General features: G+C 55.1%; 1 protein-coding gene across 3 annotated transcripts in view; it reads right to left on the bottom strand.

Annotated features, from left to right (window-relative positions):
* Positions 1-16,173, bottom strand: part of DAB2IP (DAB2 interacting protein) — a 124,382-nt gene extending 108,209 nt beyond the window's left edge. For 2 of the 3 annotated variants that reach the window (XM_075560438.1, XM_075560437.1), the window contains exons 1-2: positions 15,926-16,173; positions 4,381-4,484 (exon numbers count right to left, since the gene is read on the bottom strand). In XM_075560438.1, coding sequence (XP_075416553.1) covers positions 4,381-4,484; positions 15,926-16,049 — 228 coding nt within the window. In that variant the 5' untranslated portion in view covers positions 16,050-16,173. The remainder of the gene's footprint in view (positions 1-4,380; positions 4,485-15,925) is intronic. The other variant, XM_075560435.1, reaches the window with a different exon arrangement.
* Between the last annotated feature and the right edge of the window lie 3,550 nt (positions 16,174-19,723).

Here is a 19,723-nt window from a genome sequence, read left to right as displayed (position 1 = left end):
CAGGTCTTGTGGGGGGATCGTCCGGTCTCTAAGAAGCAGAGGTGGGAAGAGAACCAAGCTCCCCATGTGTACTCACAGGGCTGCAGGCCCCAGGTGGTGTCACCAACACGATACACGGCCATGTGGGAAGGTGCACACAGCCCAGGGCCGCCCTTCCTGGGCCCCAGTCTCCACACAGGGGTGCACAGAATGAGGCCTGTTACCCCATGCATTGACACCCCACGAAACTACATCACTGCCAAGCATCACCCTGCGAGAGGTGGTGCTGGGCCGCCACCCAGGTTGGAAATGGCAGCAAAGGCGGCCTTGATTTGAGCATGCCCTGTGGTGTCTCCCTTGCCTCCCTCCAGGCAAAGCCATGTTCACCAGGTTCCCTCGGGGGGCTATGCGGAGCAGCAATCAGCGGAGCACAGGAGGATGTCGCTGTGTGAGTGAGCGTGTGAGTGCACAGGCTGGAGGTGAGGCAAGAGTGTGCGAGTCTGTCCCCAGTCCAAAGCCAAGTGCATTTCTGATCGTTCCTACACTACACCCTGCCCCCTGCCGTAACCCTCCCAAGACCTTTCCTGCTGACAGGTAGCCACGGAGGGCAAGAGCATTCCGATGGAACCTTGCTGCTAAGATCCTCCTGATATGGTTCAGGTCCTGGGCTGGGCACAGTCCCTGAGCCCCGACCACTCCAAGCAAGTATGTCATGCCACACTGTCCTGATAGAGGTTTGAGGCTCCGAGAGGCTCAGTGAGCTGCCTCTGACACAGGTCCTAGGAGATCTAGGGTTATCAGTCAGACTCCCAGCTCTGCCCACTCCAATGTGCCAGCCTCCAGCTCCTAGCCCAGGCGAGAAATTCAACTTCTATGAACTGCTTCACACAGAAAAGGGGCCAAGGGGCCCTGAGGGGACACTAACGTGAATCCAGAAGCCTGGCTTCCTGCCCCACCCTGTCACTCAGGCGCCACATCCACTAAGCCAACGATGTCTCCTCTCCGAACCTCACTGTCCTTGCCTGTGAAACAGGGCTACTCAAGGCCCTCCCCTGGGCGATGTATAGGGTGGGTCAGGATGACCCAATGCTGGGCAGGCGGGGCTGCAATTCCTGGACGGCGCTCGGCTCAGACAGCCGGCTCTCGTCCGCAGGTGGCTTTCCCACCAGGAAACAGGGAGACTCAGCCACTGCAGGAGGAAAGCCAAACCTCGCTGGCAATTAAAGAGCTGCAAATTATAGCAACTTCAAGGTGTGACAAGACACCTATCGGAGCTGCCAGGAGAAAGGAAAAGGATAAAAAGCACTCTCGATGGTGTTTTTTGTTTTTGTTTTGTTGGGGGGAGTGGAGGGGTGGAGGGGTGAAGGGGTGAAGGGAGGGCAGCAGATCCTCATCCCCACAGCCAGGCAAGGTGCCTGTTAAGACCTGTGGTCAGGGGGGCCTGGGTTTGAATCTGGGCTCCACCACTGGTTAACAGAAGGAGCTAGAACTCTCTGAGCCTCAGTTTCCCCATCTGTAAAATGAGTGGCCGGGGTATCGGCTAGAGGCCATTGCAGAATTAAAAGGTGGTGTATGGAAGGCTGTGAGTGGCGGGCCACCCCCACCTACCCTGTGGGAGCTTCCCTGGAGGGGGGCATTGTCATCATTAGTCATCCTTCCTAAAGCCCCTTGAAGGCTCAACTCTGCCTCCTGTGCTCACCCGGTGCCAGCCTCCTGGAGGCCCCTGCAGGTTGAGCCCAGGACCCAGGGGAGTGACCCTGAATCCACCCCCTCTCCTGGCTCCCTTCCCTCCCTGCTGACCAGAGATTGGTTGACTAGCCTGGAGCTCAGAATCAGCTCTCCTCACAATGCAGAGTGCCAGGCTTCCGCCCAGGTCATTGCAAAGGGGACCCCAGAATCTGCATTTTACAAGTACTTTTATAGGACCATCAGTGGTCCTGGGGAAAGCCCCATCCGCTCAGCTTTGCATTGGGGGCTCCGTAAGTCCTCAATGTGGCCGTGCTCCCATTTCACTCCCTTCCCTGTTCTCCAGACCCCTCCCGGCCAGGCCCACAGGACACTCTCTATGCCATAGTACTTCCACTTCCAGTGTGCCAGGAGCCCATCACAGCTGCCCACCCCCACTCCGCCCCGCCGCCTACACATACCTGGACTGCTCTCTTCACTGTCCCTGCCTACCTCATTTCTACGGACCCTCTAAGACCCAGCACAAAGCCAGCTCCCCTGGGACACCTTCCTCAGCCCTCTGGAAGCAGTCACTCCAAGCACACCCAGACCCTTGTTTCCCACCATCCCATGAGACTGGACCTATGCACTCACCTAACTCTCTCTCCCCGGCTTCTCACAGGGCTGGTCCCTTACCCCTTGGGTCTCAGCTCAAATAGCACCTGACCACACCACCTCAAGGAAGCCCTCCTGGCTTTCTCCTCCTTTACAGCTCCATCATGAGGAGGTGAGCTCAAATAGGCATGGGCTTAGCCCAGCTGGTGTACAGCTCCTCTTGACGAGCCTCGGGCCCTAGAGTGCCAGGGGCATGCAGGGGATGCCACAAAGACTGCTGAATGGAGAGGGGCACAAAGGGTCAAATGCCCTTCTCCCACACAGATGGTGACTTCCTGGTGGGAACGGATGTGTCCAGGTTGTCTCCGAGGCCTGGCTGAAGCCTGGACAGGAGGACACGCCTTGTTGAATGTGGGATCCAGGGGCAGAAAACTTACTGCATGTGTCACCATGATGGCCAGGGATTTGGAGGGGTGGGAAGAGTCAGGCATTGAGGGACACTAGTTCTGTGTAAAGAAGCCCAAGCGGTCGAGTGAGTTCAGCATTATGCTTCTAATGATAAGGTCAGCAGTTCAAACCTACCATCCGCTCCTATGCTTTATAGTCCCTGAGCTACGAGTCAGAATCTACCCAATGGCAGTCGTTGGGCTCTGGAGTACTAAGGAGCCCTGGTGGGGTAGTGGGTTATGTGATGAGCTACTAATCACAAGGTCAGCAGCTTGAACCCACCAGCCATTCCTCGGGAGTGAGAGAAGGCTGTTTGCTCCTGCGAAGATTCACAGTTTCGAAACCCACAGGGGCAGCTCTACTCTGTCCCACGGGGTCGCTATGGGTTACAATCAATTTGATGGCAGTGGACTTGGCTTGATTTGGTTTGCATTCTGTTTCCTTAGTGATTAACATTTCTTCATCCAAAGAAAGCTGTGTATGTGGCTGTAGGAATATACGATGGTGGAACACTCTGGAAACCATTTTGCTGGTTCCCCCAAGATGTTCAAAACAGCAATACTAAAGGACCCCACACAATGTCACTCCTGCAAGCCTACCCTCGAGGCTCGACAGCAGCCACTCACCCAGATATGTGAACCCATCAGCGTTCACAGCGTGATTCACAATCACCAACTCCAAGCCAGAGGTGAATGGACAGACGGCGGGGGGCAGACACGGGGCACTGTGACTTAACCATGGCAAGGAATGAGGTACTCAAATCTGCACTTAAAATGTGAGGCCAAGTGCAAGACACCAGAAACAAAAGGGTCAGCATGGTGGAGTTCTGTTTGGGTGGAATACACAGACTAGGCCAATTCAGAAAGGAGAGTCGAGGTGAGCAGAGGTGGAGGAAGGGGAGAGCGTGGGCCAATGACTGCCTCCTAGGTTTGGGATTTCTGTTTGGAAGGATGAGAAACTTTTGGCAGCAGATAGCGGCCAGGGTTTAGAGAACGGAGACTGCAATTAATGCCGCTGACTCTTTAAAAGGTTAAGGATGGATTAAAATGGCAGTTTTTGTTTACGTACCTTTATTTATTTATTTAACTTTTTAAAAACTACCACAATATAGATATCTTTGAAAGCATGTCCTGATGGGGCCCTTGAAACTCAACAGCTAAGAGACATCATGCCCCACGTTGCCCATTCTAAGGCACCACTGAACGGTGAGCCACTGGTTTTTGGTGTGTGCGACTACAGAAAGAAAAACCACCACAGTTAAATGAGGACACACCATTGGCTCTGGAGGCCTGCCTCCCTCTCGGGGAGGTGACAACGTGGGGGTCAAGACTGCATCTGAGGAGCAGAGGGGAGGTACGTGTTGATGTGTTTACCAGTCCAACGCTAGCCTTGTCCCTGGAAGGACCAGCTCGACCCTGGGCCCACGGGCCCTCAGGGCTGTCTGTTCCCCACCTGTCCCTCCCCCAGAGGGGAAAAGCCCCCATGTGGTCCCCAGGGTGGGGCAGAGCCACCGGGGAGGGAGCCGCCGAGGGGTTGGATACCTAGAGCCAGGGAGGCTGGCTGCTCTCCTGTCCGTGAGGCTGCAGGAAGGGGGGCCCGGGGCCGAGAAGCAGCACCCGGGCGAGGAGGTGATGGTGCTGGCAGTGGCGGCGGTGGTGGCGCAGGGATAGTTACCGTGACCCGGAAGGGCGCAGCCGCCGCGGGCTCCATGCTGGGGCTCTTCTCCGAGAGGCTGCCGGGCAGGCTGCGCCGGGAGCCCGGCCTTTCTTGGGGCGACTCTGTCAACAGAAGAGAGAGAGAGAGGGTGAACAGGGCCAACCGAGGCCATCCAGTCAGGCTCTCCTGTCACCTCCACTGTCGCTGGGGCTGCAGACTAACCAGTTCCCCAAAGCCCACACTTCAAGGTTCCTGTCACCAGGTGCATCCAATGACAGGGTGGGTGGTGGCTGCCTGAGGGGCCTTTCTGGAACGCCGGGGTGACCTTCCAAGTCCCTGCACACGGGAGAAGCTGTGACCGCCCAGATTCATGGAGATCTTACAGGACAAAGTATAACCACCCCGTAGGTTTGCCCAGGTGGCATCTTCATGGCATCTTGCCCATGGAGCAGCTGGTGGGTTCAAAGCACTAACCCCATAGCTAGCTTACAGAGGAGCGCTTTCCCCGGCACCACTGGGGCTCCTGACCACAAACAGCTATAGCTCCTCCGTGCTTTAGGAAGATGAACCTGTAGACAGGAAAAAACGCCACTTGTGCCCCTCCAGGAGCCCCTTTTCACCCACTTGGGGGCGACATCACTCCCGCTGTGAACATGCGATCTGGACCCTTTCCAACCCGTATCTTCAGTCCTTCTGGGACAGCGTGGCTGGTGGAGGCGAGGAAACGGGGGAGGGGGGGGGGCTCAGAGCGCCAGGGGCTCCCTTCCAAAGCCCTCCCAAGCAGGAAGACTTTCTGCTGAGAGCCCCTAGTCTCGAAAACAAGACAACTCCAAACCAGATCCACTGCCACTGACAATTCCGGCTCCTAGCAACGCTGTACGACAGGATAGAGGAGCTCCTTGGGGTTTCCAAGGCCGTAAATCTTTTAGGGAGTGGACGGCCGGCCTCATCTCCTGAGGAGGTGGCCCATGGGGTCAAATGACTGACCTTGAGGTTAGCAGCCCAACGAGAGCCCCCTATGTCTCTAGGGCTCTGAACCCTTGCTGTCCCCTCCAAATCCACACCGAGGACTGCGGAGAAGGTCAAGCATGCGGTGGTAGGAAGAGCCTGAGTCTCACTGTGTGCTGGGTGACTCCAGACTAGCCCCCTTCCTTCTCTGAGCTCGATTCCGTCATTAGTCAGGGAGGAGGGGCAGTGACCATCTCCTCTGCCCCACCGCAAGCCTCTATTTCACACAGGGAACGAAGGCAGAATGCCGACTGAATCCCAGCTCAGCCTCCGGGAATCCGGCCCCAGAGCCCGTGGCCACAGGTGGTAGCGCTTGGCCCAAGTTCTGACCTGCCTTTGAGCAGCTCTTCCCTCGTTTGGAGGAGCAGACGCTGGGGGGTTGGCTTCATGAACCCCGGAGCCTACTGGGCACAGCCGGGGTGCACCTGCTCAGCTCTCCAGCCTGAAGGAGGGAGGCCTCCCCAAGGGCAGGTCGCAGGGACGGAGCACTGGCTGACCTCGTAAGGAGCACTGGCTCAGCTTGGACTTGCTGCGACCTCCTGGGCACCCAGTCTGCAAAATGAGGCCATGGGGTCACTTGATCCTGGACACTCTTTCCATTAGGAAGGTGAGAAGAATCTCTGTTACCAGGAAGAGCAGGCTGTCCTCCTATTCTGGGAAGCCAGGGCTGGCGGGGGTGGGGATGGGGGATGGGGTGGCATTTTAACCTTCATGGGTTTGTGAAAAATAAATAATATAAAGTCGGTTTCATTCAAATGCTGCTGGCTTGGTTGCCATGGATACCACCTAATCATGAAGGATGACTGTTACTGGTAACCATGGAAACATCGGAGGCCTAAGGAACATCCTGTAATTTCAGACAAGACACCAACTTTCAGTTGTCGGGGTTACACTGCCCAGATCTCCAGGCATAAAAACAGAAGCTGTAACCTCTCATACTGGTGTCAGGAGAAATGAAGTCAGCCAGGCTATGGGGGTTTGTGGGGGGGGGGGAGTTGGGTGGGGTGGGGGGACATCTCAACAATGGTCAAGAAAACCAAACCAAACTCCAAATTCACTGCCATCTAGTACATTCAGACTCACAGCAACTTTAAAGGACAGTGGAGAATTGCCCCAGTAGGATTCTGAGACTGTAACTCTTTACGAGACTAGAAAGCCTCATCTTTCTCCCACGGAGAGGCTGGTTGTTTTGAACGACTGACCTTGAGATGTGCAACCTGACATGTAGCTCACTACAGCATCAGGGCTCAACTGGTCAAGAGAACAAGGCAAACACATGGAGAACAGGGACCCCACCCCCAGGATGGAAAACTCTTTTGTCTTTGCTGTTGGGAAGAAGAGTATTTGGAGAACAATTAGACAATAGCTAGTCAAAACCGCCACACGCATACTCTTAGGACCAGAAATCCCCCCTCCTACGTGTCCGGTGGATGAGAACTCTTGCTCCTGCCACGTGGGGATCTGCTCAGAGACGTTTCCCACGGCACCGTCGCTGGCAGCAAATGTCGGAAGCCACTGACAAGCCCACCACGAGGAGAATGAATGAAAGTCCCTCAGAGTGGCCATGCGGTGGACAACACAGGGATTACCACGGTCCACGGGGCCCACAAAGACCAGAAGCCACAGAGACCCATGAATAAAGCCAGGCGCACGGCGAGGGTGGAAGGAAACGGAGCACTGTCTGCTCCTATCCGTGGGGGGGGGGGGCTCTGAATATTCAACACAGCTGTTGTGTCTACAGCCAAAACACCCTGCAGTCACTAAATGGTTAAACTAACTCTGAAACCTTCATAATGTTCGAGGCAAGGGGGAAAAAAGGCCCCCAAAGATGTCCACGCCAGAGCCTGGCAATATGCTCCCTGACGTGGCACAAGGTCCTTACAGGTGTGCTTCAAGTGAAGGCTGTTCAGGTGGGGAGATTGGCCTGCATCTCCGGAGATGATCTAGTCGCTCCTAAAAGCGGAAGAGGAGACAGAAGCGGGAGCCAAGGAGATGTGACCACAGGAGAGGTTCAGAGTGTGAGAGGGACTTGAACCACCCTTGCTGGCCTTGGGGATGGAAGAAGGGAGGCCCGAACTGAGGAGTGTGATTGGCCTCTGGATGCTGGAAAAGCCCTCGGCTGACCGGCCAGCAGCCCCACCGCCCCATGACATGGACTTCTGCAGCATGAGCAAGGAGCTGACTTCTCGCAGGACGCTCAGCGGACTTCTAGGCCACTGCGCACTTCTGCTGGCCAAGTGTGCTAACTTGCTACTGCAGCAACAGAAAATGCATGCACGCAGCATGGAGTACTACTCGGCGATCAAAAAGGAGCAAAAGCACAGATGCACGCACCAACCTGGAAGGACTGCAAGGGCGCTGTGCTGAGGGCACAACGCCAATTCCTGTGTGAGTCTGTTTATACAACACTCTCCAAAGGGTAAAAGCACCGAGACGGGAACCAGATTGGTGGTTGCTGGGGGTGAGGGGGTGGGGGGCGGGGAGCATTCTGCATCTTGAAAGCCGTTGCGGTTACACCCGTCCACCCGTGTGATCAAATCGCACAGAAGCAGTCATGCACATGGTGCCAGGGTAAGTGGCCTGCCTGGTCAGGACGACAACAGAAACAAACCACCCTGACATCTAGAGGTCGGGCGGGTACTCACAGCGAAGGCATGTTACTCTCCTCCTGGACATTAACCATCTCCAGTGTCAGCCTCAGACACGGTTACAGAACGAGACCACGTCATAATTCTGTCCAAACCACCAGCAAAACAAAAACCAGGTCACTGTGCCCACCCACAACATACCAAACCTCCCCTTTCCCGCCTACCATCCGAGACGGCAGCTTCATTCTGGTATCAGTCTCCCCTCTCCAGAGAGAAGATGGGATCCGCACAGCCCTGCCCTCGAGACCCGACAGCATCCAATCTAGAACAAATCCCATTTCCTATGAGAAAACAACAAGCTGACAGATCCCTTTGAGCCCCTTCTGACTCCTGGCCGCCAACCTGGGTGAGTCTCCATAGAACTGGGCTCCATGGGGTTTTCAATGCCCGGTGTCTCAGCAGTCATTCATCCGGCCTTTCTTTGAGGTGCCTCTGGGTGAGCTCAAGTCCCCGACCACTGGTGCTGCTCAGGGACTCCTTCATTGAGCCACTGAGCCAAGTGCAACTCGGAGTGACCCCTGTACAGGATTTCTGGGGCTGTACATCTTTACAGACGCAGCCAGTCTCAGCTTTCTCCCAAGGAGCGACTGGTGGGTTTGAACCGTGGACTTTGAGGGAAGCAGTCCCCATGCTCCCCCAGCAGTAGTACCATCAGGGTGCATGAGGTATGCCGTTCACATTTCCCCCCTCGCTATCATTGAGTCCATTCCTGTAGGACAGGGTGGAACTGGCCCTATGGGTTTCCAAGACTGTAACTCTTCATGAGAACAGATCCCCCCACACTCAGCCTAAGCCCAAACCTATGCTAGATCCTTACTAACACACTCTTACTAGCAACCCATGATCCGCCTTCACTGCAATGTGTTCAACTGCAGGTGCGTTTCTGGTGATCTCTGGCTGGGGGTGCAGGGGGGCAGTATCTGCATGGGCTCAAGCGTCTTCACGGGGTCGTCAGGGAGTCAGGAGGGTCAGTCAGAGAAGTCAAAGTCAGAGTGGAAGCAGAGGCTGGAGCGATGCTTTGGGAAACTGGAGGAAGGGCCACAGGGCAAGGAAGAGGGGCAGCTTCTGAAGCTAGGCAAAGCTGGGAACAAGCTCTCCCCAAGAGCCTCCAAAAGGCAGGGAGCCGTGTGGATGCTTCAATTTTAGCCCAGTGAAACTTATTTCAGCTTTCTGAGCTGCAGAACTATAAGAGAGTGATAAATGGGTGTTGCTTTAAGCCACTACGTTTGTGGTAATTTATAAAAGTGCTTACGGGAAACGAACACGCCTACAGATCTGGCCTTGACCTATCAAGAGTGCACACGGTGAGTTTTACATATAATTTTCAAGTTTTCCTTTCTTCCTCCCAACAGTTTTGACACATAATTTACATCTCATACAATGGAGTAGTTCAGTCGTTCAGTCACATCAAGGGGAGTTGTCCAGTGACCACCACATCTATTGGGCACTGCCCCCACTCCATGGCTGTCACCTTTAACATGAGCTGTGCAATCACATCAAGCCTCTTAATGTTGTCTGTATTTGACACACTGAAATTCCAATCTCAAATGATCGCCAGGTTTCTAATGTACCAACGGAATACTGAAGAAAAACGAAATTTAAGTTCCCTGTATCATTTTCAACCAGAGAAACAATTACCCCATTGGTATATCAGATGATGGGGCGCACATTGATTGAGCAGATGGTTTTATGATGAAGAGCAAGTCATAATTGGGGGAAGAGGTAACAATGCAGACATGAACCTCAGGCTATTGCTCTGCTCTTAGAGTCCTTTGTCTCTGACCCAGGAGACCCCTATCTTCTGGCAACATTCATGGAATTCCACCAGGATAGCTTGCTAGCTTGAAAATAGCATAATATCTCAAACACTACACAATTCTTACCCAAAACTGTGAAAAATAAAATACTTCGCGATAAGTTTAATCAAACACATGCAAGGCTACACACTATTAAGTGCAGAGCACTGTGGAGAGACAATAGAGATCTGAATAAATGCAGAGATACACTGTGTCCAAGGATTGACCTGTAGATTCAACGGCACCCCAGCCACAGCCCGGGCTGGTTCCGGAAACATGTTAACAGTGAAGTGGATGGTCTTTTTTGTTCACTAAACAATAAACTCAGAAGAAAGGAATCTTTGAACGGAGTACACTTTTTGAAGACAGTGACAAGTTGGAATTTAAATTTAAGTGGAAAAGTAAAGAACTAAGAATAGCCACACAATCTTGAGACAGAATCAAGTTAGGCGACTTTCATTACCTGGTTTCAAGACGTTATAGCCTTGAAATAGAGCTAAGCAAGGGAGCGCGGTATTAGCATACAGCTAGACGCACAGATCAATGGGACAGAACAGAGTCTAGAAATAGATCCACACATATACTGGTCAATTGATCCTTGGGGGGAGGGGGAAATGTTCCAAGGGAAAATGATGGGGGGGGGGGAGTTTTCCAAGCAGTAGTGTTAGAACAAATAGATATCTGTATGTAATAAAAGCAAACCATCAGAAGGGTAAACTATTGGAGGGGGGAGGGGGTTTGATTAGTATTTTAAACTGTTGACTATAAAGTTGATGATCTGAAATGTAAATCCCCACCTAATTTACAATAAAACAATTCCAGAGATGTTGAGAAACAGAGCTCAGAGATGCAGGGACCGTGCCATGTTTATGTTTTTATCCTAAAACTGACTCCTGGAGTCAGACACATCAGCTCTGATTCTAATGGGAAGAAACAGGTCAGAAATAAGAAGTAAAGGTCTATGATCGCAGTAGGCAGGATTCAAGCCCAGCGATCCCTGAATTGACAAGCCACCCCATGAGGAAGGAGCCTCCCACACAGGAAAAGGACACGGCAGAGATGAATGAGAGAGAACAGGTCCAGGGAGCTGTGGGATTTGGAGTTCCCTCCCTCCTTAACCTTCCTCTGCGTGACTAGGTGACCCAGGCAAGCTGCAGTAACGAGGCCCAAAGAGGTGAGGGAATGCCTCATTTGATTTTACACCGTGTTTTTCATGACGTTGGGTTTGGGTAAGGGAAAGAGTCGAGTCCCAAGGACGTGGTACTGGAATATTCCAATGCCTCTCAAATGGAATTGAGGTCAAAGGTCAAATTGTCTATAGGTTCGTGATGTCAGAAATTGGTGGAGATTGCCCACTGCTGCCAGGGCATGGGTGTGTGGTGAGAGAGCAGCATGGAGATGACCGTGGGGGGCTTAGCATTGAGTGCACTCTTCCAAGGGCCTGAGGATGGTCAATGGGGAAGAAGGCAGGGAGGGGTCAGGCTTGGAGCTGGTCGTAGCTGAACAGGAGAGAAGAGCCAATTAGACATGTTCCTCCCAGTTCTAGCTCAGACTCCTTTGCAGGGCTTCTCCACAAGCACAAGGCAAGTGGTCATTCCTTGGCCTCTGGTTGGCCTCATAATAGTCCAGTAGAAGTCCTGCCAACTTGTAGCATCTGCAGACACTGTCACCAGTTCTTCCTTATGCCCCTCTACCTGAGCCCTCTGCTGTCGACATCAGATATCAGTCCTACCTCCTCATCTTGAGGGTCGCAATGAGTCGGAACCAATTCGGTGGCAGGGAGCTTTGCAGTGTAGGAGGGAGGAGCCCCAGTGGGTGGTACAGTGGTGAAGTGGCTCCCCAGAACCAAGTCCTGGCAGCCGGTCCCCCAGCTGGATTACAGCCCCGCAGACCCCGTGAGACCCTTCTACTCCAAGCCTCGGAGCACTGTGCGTCAAAATCCACTCCACGGCCCTCCCAACAATTCCTCATCTGGAGCCAGTCCTCACTTTCAAAGAATTCTCACTCTTGCAGAACACTGGATTTCTGGTCACTCCAAGGATTAATTAACTGGCTCCAAAGCTTCTTTCTTGCAGCCCCACGTTTCTTTCCCCTCCTTTACTGCCCAAAGGATTTCTAGTGGTTTCAGTCTGAAGAGTCACCTTTCCGAGTATTCATTCCAGGGTTTTCTCCCAAGACACTTCTCTGCAGCCGCGGGCCGATTGCAGGCGGCAGTGGAGCCGCCGCGCTTCCTCTGGCGGCTGGAACGCAGCTGCAGCTAAGTGCCTGCTCTGCTTTGCGGGGTTCAGGTTTCTCTACGTCCATCAAAAAAGCACCCCTTATTTTAACACATTTGTTCTGTAGTAAAAGCCTAAAAGCACGCACGGGCAGGACACACAGCAACACTAAGATGCAGTTATCTGAGGGGGGGGGACGGTTGTCATGTACCTCAGGGACCAGCAAACTTTCCCCCCTCCAAAGGGCAATCTTTTAAGCTTGTGAGCCTTCTGGCCCCTGCAGCGTGACAGTGGCTTCGGAGGGTACACACACAAATGTGCATAAACCTGACTGTATGGACACAGAAATGTAGAGTTTCCTATAAGTTTCAGGCTACAAAAGATTTCTCTTCTTTCCCTTGCCCCTCCCCTCTCGCACCATTTAGAAATGTAAACGCTCAATAGTCATGGGCTGCACTTGGCCCCTAGGTTGTAGTTGGCTGAGCTGTTGTGTGATGGTGTTGTGGTTATATGTTGGGCTGCTAACCACTGGGTCAGCAGATCAAAACCACTAGCCGCTTCATGGGAGAAAGTCGGGCCTTTCTACTCCCGTAAAGAGTTTTCAGCCTCGGAAACCCCCAGAGGCACTTCTGCCCTGTCCTATAGTGGCTCTGTGAGTCAGCGCTGGCTCCATGGCAGGGAGTCTGGGTTTACTCTGGGGAAGTAGAATTCCTGTTGGCATAGTGGGTGATGAGCCGGGCTACTAATGGCAAGGTCAGGAGTTCGAACCTATTAGCCACTGTGCGAGAGAAAGACGAGGCTTTCTCAGAAACCCAGAGGCAGGTACACCCTGTCCTGGAGGGTCAATCTGAGTCAGGAAGGACTCAGTGGCAGGGAGCTGTGCATTGTAGGAGAGAGGAGCCCCGGTGGGGGTGGAACAATGCCCCACAGACCCCGTGTGACCCTTCTACTCCAAGACTGGGAGCCACTGTGCGTCAGAATCCACTCCACAACCCTCCAAACACCAGCATAGGGCCACACATTGCTTTTGAACTCCTGAGAGAGGGTGGGAGAGGTAAACATGATTTAAAGCAGAAGGGAGGGAGTGGAGGTTGGCCCGTAACTAGTGACATGACCCCTGGGGGGGGGGGGTCCAGCTCAGAAGGGAACTCCGTGTAATGTGCCAGGCTCTGTAGGTGACGGGTTGCCCTGGCACCTCCAGCCACGGAACTCTCCCCATGGGCTACACTGGACACGCCTGCTTTGGGCAGTTGGGGAGGGGGGACGCACGCAAGGACTGCAGTCTGGGCCTTTGGCAGCTACTTGCCGCTAAGGCGTACACCTGAGAACTGGTTTCTGTGCGCCAAGTGGAATGACAACTGCATAGAAAGTTGATAGGAAGCACCCTGGCTGGTGACACCCTCTAAGGATAGGACACCCCTCAAGTCCAAGGGCCATGCCCAACCTTTAAGCATATCCTATGGTCATAGGCACCGGTGGCAGAGCCAGGAGAGCCAGCAGCAGTTCTCCGTCCGCCCATTCTCCAGAGGAAACGTCTTGCTTAGTGCTCCAGGTTGGTCAATCCTAGGTGGCTGCAGACGCTCTCTCCCTTGCAGTGCTGCCTCTCGAACCCCCTTCCCACCCCTCCAATCTAGAGCAGCCGTCCCAGTGTAGGACAGGTGTGACAGGGAGCCTGCTCAGAGGTGGTGGCCCGCCCATAACCCACCCTGTGCCAGCTCAGCCAGTGGCAGTTGGAGTCAGAACTGGGGCTCTCAGGAGGGAGGTCAGTGCCTGCTCCAGTCACCTCCCAGCCAGGTCGGGGACTCTGACCTCCATCCACCTCGCATCCTACCTGAGTTCTGCTCCCACATAGCCCTCATCACTTCCAAGAAGTCCCTTCACTCAGTCAGGTACCAAACTCCGGTCCCTGCTGGTCCTTCTCCCCAACCGGCCCTCTGTCGCTATCCCCAGGAGAACAACACCCTTCTTCCTGTCTTTGCACACACTGTTCTCTCTGCTCTGAGAAAGGGCAAGAGGTCACACTGGACTGTGCCTGAGTCCCAGGAGCAAGCTTCTGGCTTTCCGTGCCTCCTCAAGCTCTTTATTCCAACTCAGGCATCTTGGTCCCATTTTTCAGCCAAGGTCACTGAGGCCTGGTGAGTTAAATGACCCCAAGATAGCTGTGTCCACGGCCAGGATTGAACCCAATTCTAGCTCAACCACTCCCTCTGCCAAAAGAAATCCTAGCTCTTTTGTGAGAGCCTATCCAAAGTCACTTCCTCTGGGAAGTTCTCCCTGATTTCTCATTTGGAACTTCTGCTCAGTAAGTCTCCACTCATCCCACCCACCCCAGCCCACCCCACCTCACCCCATCCCCTGCCCTGCTCCTAACAAAGAACACAAAGCAGGGCTCTCTCCCTGTGGGGTCTTGAGGCTGGGACTCCGGGACAAGCCAGACAGGTAGACAGTCCCCCTGCCCCATCAGAACTCCTGGTTTGGGGTAACTGAAGGCCCATGGCAACCAGGGATGAAAGGACTGAGGTGAAATGTGGCATTTCCACCGAAGAAGGAGGACGGGGCGGGAGTGGGGGGCTATGCAGGAGAAGCCCAGGGGTGGCCTGGGCATTCCTGAGCATGTGTACAACCCAGTGTGCACCTGTTTCTTCATGGAAGCTTCCCTGTGCTGCTACCACCATTTTACAGCTAAGGAAACTGAGGCTCAGAACGGGGAAGCAGCGTATCCAAAGTCACCCCGACCTGTGCTTAAACCTAGACCTCTGGTTTCCAGAGCCGACTGGGAGGGCAGGGGAGTGGGGAACCTTGTCGCCTAGCACCGCGAGACTTGAACTCCAGCGAACACCTGTGTACACACACACACACACACACACACACACACACGCCCTCCCTTCAACTCACCATGGGGAACTCACTACTTCCCGAGGAAGCCCTGGGCATTGTTGCTGAGGCCCGACTGTGGGAAAAGCCGTCCCTTCTCTAGAGGGAAGCAAAACTAACATTTACGGAGGCACGGGGGCAATGTCACAGGCTCGGGTCACACGGCCAGCACTCAGAGGCCAGGACCTGACACTCGGCTGTCTCCACAGCCTTTCCTCAAAGCCCTCTGGGCAGGCTGGGCCCAGGGCCAGCCTTCCCATGTAGTGGGACACGGGACAGGGACCCTGGTCCCCACTTAGTGCCAGTGCGTCTCAGGGCTCCCTGCCTACTGGCCGCCCCAGCCTTTGCTGGACTCCAATGGGAAGCTCTCCTTTCCTCCCCTTCCAGCCAGGGAAGGAAGTGCTGGCTCTCAGGGCAGCCCCCTAGACATACTCATTTCCAGCTGAGGATCCCATTACTGGAAAGACTCCTGAACAACGCCGCCACCCCCCACACTGCCCACCTCAGCCAGGCCAGTCTCTGGGGCTTGAAAAAGAAACTTTTCAAAGGAGTAGAGCCTATCCACTTGGCTTCGGGCCCCTTGAAGCCAAGGAACCCTGGGCTTGGGTACCCCACCTGGTGCTCGCAAGCCGGGGATGGGGGGTGCCGGTAAAGTCTCCCGCAGGGCCCAGGAGGGCGGGGGTATGAGGAAGCTCGGCTGGGAGGTCTGGGTAGTGAAGGTGGGGTGAGGAAAGCCCTGTGGCCGGGTAAACTGAGGACCGGTGGGGCAGGAGGTCAGATCTGCGAGACCCCTGGATTCGGATTGCCCCTCTCCTTGCCTGTGGAACAGGAAACATACCAGGGCCTCGCCTGCTGGGATGGAGGAGGGAGAAACTGGGGGGGGATGAGGGTCCCCCAACACAGTGATGGACCCCTGGAGGGGCAGATGAGGGGTCCCCTTATGTGTTTGGAAGGAGGATCCTGGGTTCCTGGCCCATGTGGTGGAGAGGGCCTGGGGGTCTGGGGTTGGGGTCGCGCCTACCCCTGGCGGGCCGGGTCCGGCTGCGGGAGCGGCTCCTCTGTCGCTGCAGCCCGGGCCGCCTGAGCAGCCTGTAGTAGTAGGAGGGTCTCCGGGTGCTCTTCCTGGCGCTGCCGCCCGCGGACATGCTGCCGCCCGCCGGGCACCGGGCTGGGCCTGGGCGCGCTCACAAGGGCCCCATCGCCTGCTCCGGACCGCCCGGCGGGCGTCCTGCCTTCTCGGGTGCTCGCTTGCCGGTTCGCCGAGGCTGCCCCACAAAGTCGCTCAAACTCCTCCCCCCCTCCCCCCTTCCCCGGAGCAGCCGGCCCCTCCACGGGGGCAGGGGACCGGAGGCCGGGTTGGCACGGCCCGGAGCGACAGTACAGGGGAAATCCCGGCCTGGAGTAAGAGGGGCGAGGCGAGCCGGAGCGTCCCGGACCCCAGGCCTCCTCGGAGAAGCCAGGGATTCGCCCCCCACACCCTGAGGGTTCCTTCCAAGTCAGACCCCAGCCCGCCCGGCGCGATGGGCACCCCATCCCAGCAGCGGGGGTCGCTGGGACACACCCCGGACAGGAGTCAGTCACCACAAAGCCCACAACACACCTGCGTGGGAAGGACCCTCGTGGGCTCTGACCCAGGCTGGGTGGGCACACTCCCCTTCAGCCAGACCACAACCCTATTCTTGACACTGGAGGATGGTCCGGTTGGACAGCGTTATCTTGATGCCATGCACATTAGGGCGCATATTTCAAGCACACAAGAAGTAGAGCCCAGAATGAACGGCCCTGAGCATCCTGCAAGCTTTGCTCAATGGAAGCACTAAGCCCCCTCTGACTTAGCGAGCCTCCGGGACTCGCACTGTAGATGTTCACCAGGTACGTAGAGCGGTGCTGTCATGCCTACTGGGAGGGCAGCAAATCCTTACCACCACCACCACTTCTGCACACGCGCGCACACACACACAGAAGGGAAACTGAGGCTGGGAGAAGGCAGGGTTCCAACTCTTTCTATTGCAATAGGCTGAAAAGCTGTCACCAAGTCACTGGCACTCCAGTGCAAGAACCTTCCATGGCTCCCCAAAGTGCAAACATCCTTCCCCAGCAAATGTCCCCACCCCATCTCACCTCCATGGTTCCTGACTTCTCTCTCACTTCTCTGTGCTGGACTTCCAGGAGAGACTTGCCCGCCCAGTCTCCTTGCTCAGACTGGCCAATGTTCATCCTTCAGGCCAGCCCCTTCCTTGGCCAGGCCCCCAGGGATCTCGGCCTCTTTCCCCACGGCCCCAGCTTCATTTGACAACTGCCTGCCTGAGAGGCCTCTCCCGTACAGGAGAGACACTGAGGCCCTGACAGGGACATCTGACACTCGGTCAACAGAAAGACGGGGGTGGCTGAGGCAAATGCCCTTCGCCTGGGCCTCTATTTGCCCTGTTAGGGCTTGGATGGGTGTTTGAGGCAGTGTAGGAGTCTGCCTCCCGGAATTCCGAGAAGGTACAGTCCTGGAGAGGGCTGGGCGGTCTAGGCTTAAATCCAGGCCAGGTTTTGTACCTCACAGGGGGACCCCCCCCACCCCCTTCCCTCAGCCAGGGGGAGGGCCCCCAGGTCAGAAGGAACTAGGCTCACAGCTGGAAGCCAGGCGGCTTCCCAGGACCAGGGGGAGGGGTAGCAGGGGTATTGCTCTTCCAGACTCAGCCTGGGCTGTCCAAAGCCTGCCCAACAGAAAAGGCAAAAAGAGAATGGTAGCCAATCCCATGAGAAGAAGGGGCGGGGGCGGGGGGGGGGCACACACGCCCCCCTTGGGGTCGAGCATCCCTCTAGTGATTTTCAACTGGAGACCTTGTCCACGCTCCGGGAAGACCTCACAGCCAGCGCTTCCTGTCTTTGTCTGGAGCAAGATGGAGACCTCCTCCGGCCAGGCTACCTACCCATTCCTTGGTACATCCAGTAATAAATAACTTTTCCAGCTGGATCCACCAGCTTGGGGGTGTGGAGGATTCCCAAAGTGGACACAACAACCCTGGTTCCCAGCTTCCCTCCCAACACAGGAGTCCCCTGACCAGCCAGGGCTTTGCCTCCCTGGGGGAGTTGGGAGGCTCCCATCCTGGGGACAGGAGCAGGAGCAGTGAGCTTGGTCTAGGAGTCCCGGTTTGAGTAACACGGGAGTACGCAGGAAAACAGCCAGGAACTCTGGACCTCAGGTAAACGCAGCTGGAAGTCAGCAGGTTCTGGCATGGTATCCTAGTTCATGATTGGGCGCTACAAGTCCCTCTCCGTGCCTCAGTTTCCTCTTCTACAAGGAGAATCTGTGGGTCCTACAGGAAACTGCCTGACCTTGAGGTGGGCACGGGCCATGTCAATCATCACCCCTGCAGGCCTCCTGCCAGACTGGGAGCTGGGGTTGGGGGCTGGGGAACCCAGCAGGAAGGTGCAGAGGGATTGAGAGCCTAGGCCCCTCCCCCAGCCAGGACCCCTGGGGCGGGCAGGCAAACAAAGGCAGCTCCCAGCAAGCCCCAGTAGAGCATCTGGAATCAATCTAGCTGCCAAGGAGCAAGCCCACCCACCCACCCCCTGCAGTGGCCTCCTGTCTCCAAACAGCTATGGCTCACCTTTCAAGGCAGTGGGGCTGGGGAACTTAAATACTCATACCCCGCCCCCCCCCTTCTTCCTGTGGTAGGCTGCTCAGTGACTGTCCTAACCAAATCAGTCTCCTGGGCCTGCTGACCTGCCAGCCTGGCCCAACACCCACCCCCCTCATTCTCTGGAGTGACTCTACTGCAGGCTGCTTTGGGTGGAGTCGAGGCCTAAAGGGTAACCACACTGCTGAGCCTCCCCATCACCCCTGGGTGCATCAAACACACCTGTGTGCAGGTTGCTCCCTGAGGAGTGCATGAGTGGGTCTGTATCAAGCCAGGAATCTGTGTACTTACATGCCAGGAAAAGCCAAACTCGCTGCCAGTGAGTTGATGCCGACTCATAGAGACCCTATAGCACAGGGTTTCTGAGACTACAACTGTTTACAGAAGTAGAACACCCCCTCTTTCTCCCAAGGAACACCTGGTAGTTTCAAACTGAAGACCCTGTGGATTGCAGCCCAACCCATAACCACTGTGCCAAGTGCCAGGCAGAGGACACGCAAACCCCACTGTCATCAAGTCATTCCAAATCATCCTGAACTTATACAAGTTGGTAACAGACAGCCTCGCCTTTCTCCAGAGGAGCAGCTGGTTGGTTTGAACCGCCAACCTTATGGCTAACAGTCCAATATGTTCCTTAGGAACCAGGGTTCTTTAGACATGGGAGCAAAATCTAAAGAACACCGAGTCAATTTAATTCATCGTGACCCTATAGGACAGCATTGAACTGCCCATGGGAGTTTTTAAGACTGTAACTCTTTACAGAAGTAGAAAGCCTCATCTTTCTTCTGTGGAGCAGTTGGTGGGTTTGAACTGCCAACCTTACGTATAGCATCCCAACTCATAACCACAGACCTGATCTGAAACCCGACCCACCATCCTCTCCCTGAAAAGCTCCCAAAGGAGGGTTCCCAGAGCAGCGAAAAGAACTGGCATTCCATGGTGCTCATCTTCCCTATATGATCGCTGAAGACAAATGGGTGCATAAGCAAATGTGGTGAAGAAAGCTGATGATGCCCGGCTATCAAAAGATATAGCATCTGGGGTCTTAAAGGCTTGAAGGTAAACAAGCGGCCATCTAGCTCAGAAGTAACAAAATCCACATGGAAGAAACACCCCAGCCTGTGTAATCACGAAGTGTCGAAGGGATCAGATATCAGGCATCAAAAACTCCTATCACTGAGAATGAG

This window comes from Tenrec ecaudatus, chromosome 10, assembly GCF_050624435.1.
Source record: "Tenrec ecaudatus isolate mTenEca1 chromosome 10, mTenEca1.hap1, whole genome shotgun sequence".
In the NCBI taxonomy this organism is placed as follows: Eukaryota; Metazoa; Chordata; class Mammalia; order Afrosoricida; family Tenrecidae; genus Tenrec; species Tenrec ecaudatus.
Note: the sequence above shows the minus strand (reverse complement) of the source record. Positions and strands in the feature narration are given on the sequence as shown.